The following is a 12,229-nucleotide window of genomic DNA, read 5'->3' as shown; positions in this document are numbered from 1 at the left end:
ATGAAATCAACATAATAACACACACACACGTACACATGTACACACACACACACACACACACACACACACACACACACACACTCACACACACATAGAAGAAGGAACAAAAGTCACCCTGGGCGGTCGACATTAGGCCTCTGTTAGAGAGAGAGAGAGCCATGGGACAGTACCGTAAACACTCCCTCCTCTCATTGCCATGGTGACCAACTGGACAGTCTGTGCATTCCTGTGTGTGTGTGTGTGTGTGTGTGTGTGTGTGTGTGTGTGTGTGTATATAGGTCTTTTGGGGGGGGGGGGGGGGGGCAGATGGCATTGGCATTGTTTGAGAGTAGGCATCGTGCCCATACGGGTCAGCGTGGTGGTAGCCGTGGGAGATGGTGGCGGTCGCCCACGAAGACGGAGGGAGGGAGTTGGCACCTCCATTGTGCCAACCAACGCACACCTCATACACACACACAACTATTCAACAGCCAGCCATGACCTGATCAATAACTCTGTGTGTGTGTGTGTGTGTGTGTGTGTGCATGTGTGTGTGTGTGTGCGTGTGTGTGTGTGAGTGTGAGTGCGGTTATGTTACATCGGAGCAGCAGACGTTTGCAGTGAGGGTACTTTCCCATCTGTGTGTGTGTGTGTGTGTGTGTGTGTGTGTGTGTGTGTGTGTGTGTGTGTGTGTGTGTGTGTGTGTGATAGCGTGTGTGTGTGTGTGTGTGTAGTCATCATCTGTCTCCGTGTCCTATTTGCACGCAGTCTTCAAGGTGAAACTCTCACACACACACATGCAGTAAAAGCACCACGCCCACCTCATGACTCACCCACACAGTGTCTGTGTGTGTGTGTGTGTGTGTGTGTGTGTGTGTGTGTGTGTGTGTGTGTGTGTGTGTGTGTGTGTGTGTGTGTGTGTGTGCGTGTGTGTGTGTGTGTGTGTGTGAGAGTGCTGACTCAGGACGAGACAGAATTGGGCAAAAGACACAGGAATTCTATCAGGGATTGAAATAGAGAGATGGCTGCTATTCTCAGGAGATTTTGTTTTTTGGGGGGACAGATTTGAATAATTATTTAGCAAAATCAATGAATGTTTCTACTAACAAATATTGTGTGTGAGTATGTATCAGAGCAAAATATGTCTACGTCCTCTGAGCCACAGAGCTCAGATATACATATATATATATATATATATATATATATATATATATATATATATATATATATATATATATATATATATATATATATATATATATAAGCACATTTGAGCTCTCACTGTTGCCCCTTCAACACCAGGAACACACAGACACTGTAGTTTATTTTCATTTGGCCCCATATACACCATCCTGCTGCCTGACCTACTCACTAGATGGATGAATCTGCCACTGAAAATAGTCCCCGACCAATGCACTGTTTCTTCCTGTTTGTTTGATAAAAAAGCGACAGTGACCAGCCGGAAGCCAGCAAGTCAGAAAGAATAGACGAGCCGACGCGTCGTTAGTTTGAATTGTTGACAATGAGAAAAACATGGAAACCCACCCGACTGATCTCTTAAAGTCTCGCTTCGTTCTCCATCTTTCGTCTTCCTCTACCTCTTCTCGCTATCTCGCTCTCTCTCCTTCTGTGATGAGTATCTACAGTCTGAATCACAGCTGTCAGCATCAGCCCGCTGTGTGGTAACATTACTCCACACACACACGCACACGCACAAGCACACACACAAACACGCACTGTCTGGCCTATGAGAGTTTCATCTTCCCTGAGTCTTCTCAGGACAGAGGGAGGGAGGAGCTGCAGTGCAGGGAGCGAGCGAGAGGGCGAGAGACACCGGGAGATACTGGCGGGGGGAGGAAGGGGGAGCCAGCGAGGTAGAAAAGTCCCAGCGTCAGCAAGTTGTATTGATTAAAAACTAACCTTCCAGTCTTCTCCTCTATCACTACTGCACACACACACACACACACACACACACACACACACACACACACACACACACACACACACACACACACACACACACACACACACACACAAAAACAACCACACACACAGCAATAGAATTTCAACGAGTCAGGAGTGTAGAGGAACCCTGCAACACGCACACACAATAACGATTTAACTGTATGTGTTTATTTAAACTTTCCCCTTACATTCAAATATTTCTTTTTAATAAATAAATTGTGCATTGTTTTTAAAACAGTGTGAAGGTTTGTGTGTGCCTCTACTTCAAATCAATATCTGTGCGTGTGTGTGTGTATGTGTCTGTGCGCAGTAGTTTGTGTATGTGTGTGTGTGTGTGTGTGTGTGTGTGTGTCTGTGTCTGTGTGTGTGTGTGAAGTGTAGAGCGGGACAGGGAGGAGAGCGATTGAGACGATGAATGCAAGGGAAGAAAGAGAAGGAGAAGTAAGAGGAGGGAGGGGAACAGAAGAGAAGGTGAGGTGGGTAGGCGGGGTAAGGGAGTGGAGGGCGTTGCGGTTGCCTTGGCAATTGTAGTCACGTCCTGGGCCGTCTGGTTGTCCCTGGCAACCAGACGTGATGTAAGTCAGGGATGAACTTGAACTTGGCGGGGTTAGTGAGGAAGAGGGGAGGATTCATGAAACATGAGCGATGCACCTTTGGCGATCGATACCAGCCTATCAGAGATGGATAACACACACACACACACACACACACACACACACACACACACACACACACACACACACACACACACACACTTCTGGTAATACTGTGGAGATAGAAAGTGTCATAAACTCCCAACTGTCGGCAGGAGAACCAGTGTCGTGTTTCAGGTCCTGAACAAATAAAAGAATATGCGACCCAAACTGAGATTCATCTCAGAAAAACAAGTGCTGTTATTGTCCTGCAGTAGGAGGACAAACAACATGTTCCTTTCTGGGAGTCTGAACAGTTGTTGAGCTATACACTTAAAAGTTTGTCCTGAGAATGGCGCTAGAGGAAAAGTGGAAAATGATGTCCCAGGTGTAAAATCTTTCACCAAATTGCAAAAGAATAAAGGAGCATACTTTTATCTTTTCCAGTCAAAAGCAGCAACAGAAACTTAAGTCAAAGTAGTCAAAGTAGCAGTTTGATGCCATGACTCACATTTTGTGTCTGCAGGTCAAGATCAACTTCGATTTTTGCAGTTATAGATAACAACATTTCATTAACAAACATTAAGACACGAACATAAAGGGAATTTATAACGTGTTTGGAATTTGACAGTTTTAAACGCCCGTATTTAGTATTTAGACTTTGTTTTCAATCACAATGTAAATATGTCTTCCTGTCTCCCTCCACAGTGGTACCTAGGGTAAGGACTCCAGAAGAGCCTCTCCACCCACCTCCCCCTCCACCCACCTATACAACAGATCGCTGCAGCCTCCTCCTCGACCCTTGACCTTTGATGCCAACCGCAACAGAAAGTCCTTTCTTGCCCCGCCCCTACAGCCCTCCTCGTTCTCCCGCTCTGCGCCTGACTCTACTCCCACCAGCGCCATACTCGGCAGCATCAGCATGGCTACAGCGGATCAAAACGCGCCCCAACCCCGGTGTTAAAACACCCACTCTGTAAACTGTATGCCACAGACTTCCCTGTAGACGTACGTATGTCGATGTCCATTTCTAGTGCCAGACCCTGCCCCCCCCTCCCCCGCCCCTCCTTACAAGCAGCAGTTTTTGGGAACGCTGCAAGGCTGAATCACAGAGCTTCCCTCTGGAGAAACTACATAACCACCCTCCCGTCATCCTCCGCAGAGTGTGCATCCAGTGGACTTACAACGACACAGTGCCCTCCACCCCTATTCCAAACCCCCATCCTAGTGGTTCACGATGGCTTTGGGTTGGTTTGGTCCGTGGGACAGGGCAGGCTTGAAGGGAGAGGGGAGGTGTTAACTGGCTCATATACCACCAGCTAATACCCCCGACCCCTCTCCCAGCTGCCTGAGCCCTCACACGCCTCCTGGGATGGACTCTACCCACCCACCTCACTTAAGCCACTTGGTTGGTGGTACGTCAGGGAGGGAAGAAGTCGACGAGGCTCTTTCCAAGGACATGGACTAGTGCTTAATGGAAAGAGTTGACCTTATGGAGAGGTGGTGCGGGCACAAACCAACGCCCTGCCTGTTTCACAGTAATAACATGAACTACACGTGAAAGTGGCGGGTGGTTGCAACAGGGGTGGGGGAGGGCTCAGGTGGAGGTGGGGTGGTGAAAATGGGGGGGAAAGCAGGGGTTTGTTGATGTGAAGTGTTGCGACCAGACGCTAGTGGCTCCGAGTTGGTTTATCTGGAAGGCTTTGGCTTCATGGCTCATTGATATTTCTCCCTTCGGCCATCATTTCACCTGGTCCCCTCTTCCTCCTCTATCCATCCACCAGTCTGGGTGAAGCTATGAAGCTATCGCATGCACAGGGTGGGCAGAAAGCTCTGGTGTCCGATACGCAGCAAGCAGACAACAGAGAGAAAGATGAGTGACTAAAACAGTGGAATATTGAACATGAGGAAAGTGCAATTTTGTTGACTAGCTGTTGGATAGTTAAATATCTTTGTAAGATAGCTTGTTGAAAACAGTTGATGAAAAGTATATATAAACTATATTTTTCTTCCTAGTCCGCTCACACCTCTGGGACTCTAAAATATTGGGGTACAAAAGACAACAAAGCAGCATTGAACTAGAAACCATAGCCTTGTGAGAAATAAGGGGAGCTGTATTCACATTATTGTTTATTATTTGTTGTTTATTCATCTTGTAAAGCTGTTAGCATGGTAGAACAACAATCCCTTTAAAAAAATATAATTTTCAACAATCAATTTTTTAAAGCATTTTTTGCAGCTTAAGTCTGCTTTTCTGTTTTGAAACACTAAGCGATTAACTTATTTTAATGAGCACATCGTTTTACTTTTGAAAAACAACAACAAAAAACTATTTAAATTTCTCATGAGGCGAAATCAGCAGAAGATATAACAAGTGAATTTAGGCTAAAACATAATCATGTTTTCTCCAGTTTCTGCGAGATAATCGTTAACGGGTGTTACCCGCTGATTGGCTGGGTCTCTTAGAGGTCTCATCCAATCAAAAGCACTTATTCCTGCAGTTGGCCAATAGGCCGTGAGTGTGTAATCAGGGGGTGTGGTTTAGCGATAAAGAGACAGTGCAGAGGGTAACTCTCTGGAAGCTTTCATCCACAAATAGACAGCCGAGCGCTTCACATGCAACTTACCATTTTATTGAACTTCAGTTATGTTTTTCCTTTCCTATACTATATATATATATAGATATATCTATATATCTATATATCTATCTATCTATCTATCTATCTATATATGTATATATATATATATATATATATATATATATATATATATATATATATATATATATATATATACAGATATATAGATATATACACACACACTCACGCACGCACACACACACACACACACACACACACATGCACACACACTTATGACCATCTAGCGTCAAACAAAAGTGAATTTAAGTGAAAAAAGAAAAAAAAAGAAGAAAAAAAATCTGCATGTTCTAGTGTTAGTGACGAATTTTTCCATAGATGATGTAGTTAGTGAGATAAAGACACTATATTGTAAATCCAACATCAGGCACTTGCCAGCAGCCGTCTATTAGTTTGGCCTTGTCAAGGCCTTTTCTATCGCTCTCCTTCACAAACAACCAGCTCTCTTCGCTTCTCGGCATCTCTCTATTCTTTTCTTTTTTTTTGTACTTCCTTCCCTCCGTCCTTGTTTATTTTACCTTCAGCAACAGATCAATTCTGCTTTTTAGTTCCAAGACGTTCTCTCTTTCATCCGTACGTTATCAAATTGCATGAAAACAATTGTTCCTCATCAATGTGCCTTGAGCTACGGTCCAGTCTTGAGAGGTTGCACAAGATCCAATGTGGAGCGTCTTGTTTGATTGTTTCCTTTAAATAATTCCCCCTCCACACCTGCGGTTCTGTTGGTAGTTGGAGCAATTAACATCAAAGTGTTAAAGCTGGAGAGGAATGCTGTGATTACCAGAATTACTGGTTGGTAATCTCTCAGTTTTAAGAGGGTTGGGTTTGGGGTTAGCCCCCCCGCCCCCATCTCTACCTGCAGCGCTGAGCCGGTGAAATCTACACCAGCTACAATCAGGTCAATCATGTTCAGGTACCTGATAACAGTCACAACACAGGAACATTTTGTAAAATGAGCACCGAGTCAGAGGTTATGTAATGTTGACAGGACTGATATGAAGATGATATTTGTCTTATGTAAAAACAATGTGAGTTTAACCTGACCTTTTTAGTTGTAAGCTAATGGTCAGGTGTAGCAGCTAAAAATGTTTCCTTCAGGTTAGCTAATAGTTAGCCGAGGAAACACTAATGCTAGCTAATGGTCAGGTGTAGCAGCTGTCGCAGACCAGGTTTCTTTCAGGTTAGCTAATTGTTAGCTGCTAATGTTAGCTAATGGCAACTAAAATGGGTTTGATGAGAGGGACAGGAGAGATAGGAGATGGAGATGGTGGGAGAAAAAAAATTAACACAAGTAGTAACAATTGTAGTATTCTTTCCTGTCAACTTTGCAAACTCCTGTGAAACTCATTTTTAGTCTAATTTTGGGGACAGAAAAATGCCATCAAATGTTTCCTTCTGAAAGTCCCTGCTCCCTAACAGTTAACATTTAGCTGCTAAATAAAGTTTGCTCTCTGTTAGATAGCAGTTTAGTTTAACGGGTAAAATGATTTACATGAGTAGCTAAACACTTTGAGTCAGGTTGGCTAACTATTGAGTTTAGCAGCTTCAACAGTTTGTTTTGGGTTAGCTAAAGGTTTTGTGCATTAGCATTCAGGTCCCTAATTTTCAGCAGATACAAAGAGTTTGTTCTTGCAAACCTTTCAGCTTACATTTAAATTACAAAATGTGCAGTGATGACCGCCGAAAAAAGGATATTTTCCCATATTTCTTGGTCATAACAGTTAACGACATTGTGCTCATTTCGCAAAATGTTGTGCTGACAATATCTTGATATAACAGAAGGACCATGTAACTGCTCACTAGCTGGTAGATTTGTTCAGTGAAATAAGTTAACCCACACCCAACCCTTTCATCCTGCTTTTTGTCTGATGGGATATATTTCTTTTTTTCTTTAAAAAAAATATTTGGTTGGTTGATTCTTCTACTTTTTGTTCCCAGAAATTAACAATGAGGAGATCAAATATGCAATACCTGCTTGCACACACTTTTCTTTTTTTAACTGACATTGTTTATTTAGTTTAGTTTTTTCTTTTTTCTTTACTTTCAACCAAAGTAAGCGTGCACGTGACTGGCATCATGCTCCATGGTCGGTCCCTAAAAATTGTGAAGCCAGCCCCGCACCAACGCTCCAGCAAAGCTGAGCCACCATCGCTCGGGGAATTCCACTTCCTTCCTTCCTATTTTGATAATCTTCCAGACGGCCGCAATATTACATTTGGGTCTCTCTTTCTGAAATGTTTTTTTAAAATTATTTCTTTGGTCACAAGCAAGCCTTAAACAAGTCCAACTTCTTCTCCATCGCGCAGAAAACAGTTTATATATAAAAAAAACATTTTCGATGACGTCCTACATTTTAACCACGCCCCGCCCTGCTCGGCAGAGGTTTTAGTGAATAAATTGTTTACCTGTTCTGTGTTCAGTCCGTCTATCAAATGTAACGGACAGCGCCGTGATGCCGTCAGCTGTGATGGTTTAGTAGTTCCACTTGTGTGGGTTGTGTTTCCTCCTAGTGTGACATGTTTGTTTCGTCTTTGTTCTTGCCTACCCTTTAGCCATGAGTTGGGCATTACTTCCTTAATTATCTGCACTAAATATAAAATAAATGACGATAGTGAAAAAGTATTACGTAAAAAAAAAAAAAAAAATACAGCTTCCAGGGCTTAAAAAGAGCGAAGGGAATTAAAAAAAATTGCACGGACATTTTTTTTTAAGTGTCACAAAAACCTTGTGAAACAGCCTAGCATCTAATCAGCGACTTTTGGCTGTGTTGTGTGTAAGATAACGACAAAATTGCACCCTTTTTAAGAAAGAAAAAATGAAAAAGAATATAAAAGCAATAGTTTGGGCAGTGTGTTTTTTTGTTCTTGTGTTGTGTGTGTAATTTAGTTCTGGTACAGCAGCGAAGAGACGCAGTGAAGAGTTAGCTCTTAACGGGCAGGAGGGCAGAGCAGCAGGGCCACTCGGCCTGACTGAGAGACGTGTTTGTATGTTGTATAGTTTTATTAATTACACTGATTTTAAAGCTGCCCTATTTTATAATGCAGGACTTTTGTAACATTGATAAAATGAGGAAAAACTAGTGTTGTGAATTTTCTGATTGTTTGTATCGAGGCCACATTACTAGAACTGGTTTGGTTTGTTTTCCGGGAACTGGATTTAAGTTAAAAACTTTCCTGTTTCCTTATTTTTCTTTCTTTTTTTTCTTCTTTTTTCTTTTCCTTTTTGTATGTATTTAAGAACATTTCCTCTGTTGATGGTATAGCATATTCCTGTACTTAAAAAGTATAGGGCGCTGTGGTGATAAGACCATTGTAAATGGATGTTACAGTATGCTGTATGTTTTGAAAGTTATTTGTTGCATCAGTGTTGATGAAGCTACATCTAGGTAATTCTGAGGAAAATTGGTAAGAAAAAGAAAGCGTTTCTTTTTAATGCATTTAAAAAAAATTTAGATTTAGGCAGGAGACAATGACATAGCCAGCCAAAGGATGCCCCTACTATAAATGCATCTTGGCATCTTTTTTTGTGTTCACCATTCCATGCAGGAAAATAAACAGCTTGATTATGCAACATGATTCTTTTTCTTTTCCATCTGTTTCTTTCTTCACTGGCCCACAAGATCACCTCCGCCTCCTCCTCCTCTTCCTCCTCCTCCTCTTCCTCCTCCTCCTCCCCTTCCTCCCCCTCTTCCAGCCCTCCCTCAGCCCGGAGGTTCACTCTGATCTCCGTCCATCTACACATCCACTGCTGCTCCATCACTACATCACATTCATGCAGCAGATAATCAGCCGAGAAACGGCAAGTCACCGGGGCGACCAGGACTTCCGGTGCGATTAGAGTTTCTGCTCATTTCCTGCATTCCCTTCCAGTTTTACAGCTTTTATCACGACAGGGTGTTTCACCTCTTTCCTCGATAATTATTCTGAAGTGAGGCTTGCACCTCGTCTAAACGGGTCACGGAACAGCAGCTCCTTTAGGCGCCCATCAAGGTCTACACTGGATGTGCTCTTATACATCTTCACATCCAGGGCTGCGACCAATAATCACTTTCCTTGTTGATAGATCATTCTCCCCATTAATCGTTCGGCCATTTGGTCTTTAGAACATCTTTAAAAGCAGAACAATGCCAATGCTCCCAGAAGAAGACCAGAATATGTTTGCATGAGTGAGGCTGGAACCAGGGTTTTTCTTTTTTTTTTGTTGCTTTAAATAAATCACTTTAAACAATCATAAATTATCAATAAAGTTCTGTCGAACATCATATTGAATAATCAACAGATTACATTTGTTCTCACACAACCAATTCTTATAGCTGCAAATGCACAATGGAGGAAAAAAGATTTTCAGTGATGAAGATTGCATGTCTTGTGGGTTTTACGGGTTCTAAACAGAAAAGAAAAAGCATACAGGTATAAAAGAAACTACCGCTCGTGTGAGTGTTTCTCACAGAAACATGTTCTAGCTCGAAAAAAAATGTGACTGAGACAAATCCAGGGTAGACAAATCCTTTCAAACTCTTTTTTTTTGCAAACCCACAAAAACCTGGTGGCAGGTTCAGGGATAACAAAAACGGTATGGCATTTTTGGGAAATGTGTATGATATTACTCAAGAATTCTAAAATGTTGCCATTTAAGGAAAGGGTGAAACCATAAAATGCATCATGGGTTTGAACGTTTGGAACAAGCAGAAAGGCTTTTTATTTTGTTTTGAAGAAGGGGACATTTAAGTGGGAACGTGCTTGTTTGTGAATGGAGGCGAGATGAGTTTCAGGTGCAAATTAAAATAGTGGAAGAATGCAAAATGAGCAACAACTCAAATCCCACTGGAATGGAAAGCTGTGAAGAGACTTCTCCTCCCCCAACCCACCTCTCCACCAAGAGTTGACTTTTTGGGGGATTTTGCCTTTGAGGAATTCTGCCACTCCATTAGGAAACAGGGTTGAAGGAAGGTTGAGCTTTTTAATGCTAGCGCCTTTGTTGTTCTTCACATTTGTCCAAATTTTCCCCGGGCTGAGATTACACCCCGCACCCACCGGAGAGACAGATCCATCAGACTGGACCGCTGTGCGAGTCTGCTGTTTTTTGGAATGGGGTTCAGAAAGTAATCAAATTTGAACGGCTTGAACGTGAAGGGGGGCAGAATTCTTCAGGCTTCAGACCAGGGTATTTTTAATTGGCCCATATATTTTGAATCACTTTAGAGACCCGAGGATGTGAATTATGGCAACGCTGAACCCACATTAGCCTATGCTCGTGAAATCCGGGGACAGCTTGAGTGACACCTGAAATCCGTCCTGTAGCCGCTTCTCATTCCCTCGAAAACCCGAGTTGAAAACCTGTTGTTGTCTTCGGCAATGGGGGGGGGGGCCGAAGGGAAGACATCCTTCAGCACGATAAGCTGTGGAAATGAGTACAAATGACAGCACTTTAGAGAGATGAAGGAAAGTCATTGGACGTAGAGGCAGGTAACACTGAAGCTGCTCTCCAGCGCTCAGCGGCAATGAATTACAGTGTCACTGCTCCTTTGCAAAGATATTTATTTATCCGATTGCAAAACCATCACACGGTGCTAAGTGTTGAATCAAGCCAGAGGAGGGGAGGCGAGCTGGGAAAACGTACCATCATCATGCTTCCCCTGACAGCGTATCTAGCATAGCAGTCTAATCTGCATGAAAACTATGCACTGACTCAAAACAAGACATCCACACACGCACGCGGCTCACGTGCGCTCATGCGTCCCGCAAGGACTCTGGTATCTAACTTTGTGAAAAACTTTCGACCTCTGCCTTCTTTTACGATCCGTCCTTTCGTTTTTTCCAGATCCCAGCTTCCACGGGCTAAACGATGAAATCGGAAAAATAAATGAAAAATAAAAGCAAACCAGCATATTACATGATATATTGAAAAAGATCAAATGTAGTGCCTGTGAAAACCTGTATTATAATGCTCTTCTGAATACCGAATACGATAATTGTTTGTAACTGTTGAAATTTCTGACCACCAGTAGCCTTTGCTGTCTGTCAGGCCCCTCTGATTATAGCTAATGTACAATAATCATAAGATATAACTGCATGCTCTTCCATAATCGCCTAGTAAACTGTTACGATGACAAATGAGAAAAAAGAAAAAAAAGTTACAAAAACCAGATTGTTATGTTACTGTTTTTGGTTCCTCTCTATTATCCTTTTTTTCTTACCTCTCCCTGTATGCCTCAAACCTTTTTATGCTCACCACCTTCATCTGTCCATCCTCACACATGGGACTCTTTCATCCCTGACATGAAACCACCACCAAACACCTCCGTGGTTTTTCTACCGCGTGTCGGTTTATTGCCATCGATCTGATGGGTGTGCCACCATGATGACTGCCCAGGGGCTAACGGCGGACTGCCGCCACCTCGCAGGTGTTTTTATTTTTATTATTTATCCCTCAATCTCCAGCTAACTTTTTAACGTCAGCAAACACCCGGCTGGTCTGGCCTCCTTGAACCCCTCCTCCCTTACCCCTCGCATCCATTGATCAGCAGGCTGAGAAATCTCTGCAAGGGCTCTGGGTGAGTCCTCCTCCTTCTTCTCCTCCCCAGGCAGTTTCCTGCAGGAGACCAAATCGATGTCCTCGGCCTTTTTTTTTTGCAGCGCTAAGCACTATCTGGGACAGAATCACCCTCCCTCCTCATCGAGCCTCCGCTGCGTCTCCCTCGGCTGGACTTCAAACAGGCCGCCCGCTCCTCCAGGATGAGAAAGGTCTAGAATGAGAAAGAGTTAGCCAGCACCTGGGAGACTCCCCCCCCACCCCCCAGTCCCAGGCCAGCTGGGGTCGATCGGCATGTCTAGCTCACCCCAGTGGCTCCTCTCTCTGTGTTCGACTCGCAGCCTGTCGATGCAGCTCGGCTCTTTGAAACTAAACAGTTTCTTTGACTTGTGCATCTCTTTTAGGTCAGAAAACTTTTGGGATGACAAACTTTGTTGATGACCAGACTGTTTTGCTAAAGGACAA

The 12,229-nt window shown here is 43.3% G+C and overlaps 1 protein-coding gene across 5 annotated transcripts in view; it reads left to right on the top strand.

Annotated features, from left to right (window-relative positions):
- nfia (nuclear factor I/A) overlaps positions 1-4,153 on the top strand; it is a 158,504-nt gene extending 154,351 nt beyond the window's left edge. For all 5 annotated transcript variants that reach the window (XM_068591697.1, XM_068591694.1, XM_068591695.1 and 2 more), the window contains one exon: positions 3,285-4,153. In XM_068591697.1, the coding sequence (XP_068447798.1) occupies positions 3,285-3,299 (15 nt within the window). In that variant the 3' untranslated portion in view covers positions 3,300-4,153. The remainder of the gene's footprint in view (positions 1-3,284) is intronic.
- Positions 4,154-12,229: the final 8,076 nt, after the last annotated feature.

Source organism: Clinocottus analis, unplaced genomic scaffold (genome assembly GCF_023055335.1).
Source record: "Clinocottus analis isolate CAN_PGR_092001 unplaced genomic scaffold, fCliAna1.0.p SCAF_25, whole genome shotgun sequence".
Classification (NCBI taxonomy): domain Eukaryota; kingdom Metazoa; phylum Chordata; class Actinopteri; order Perciformes; family Cottidae; genus Clinocottus; species Clinocottus analis.
This window is presented reverse-complemented; position numbering and strand designations above follow the sequence as displayed.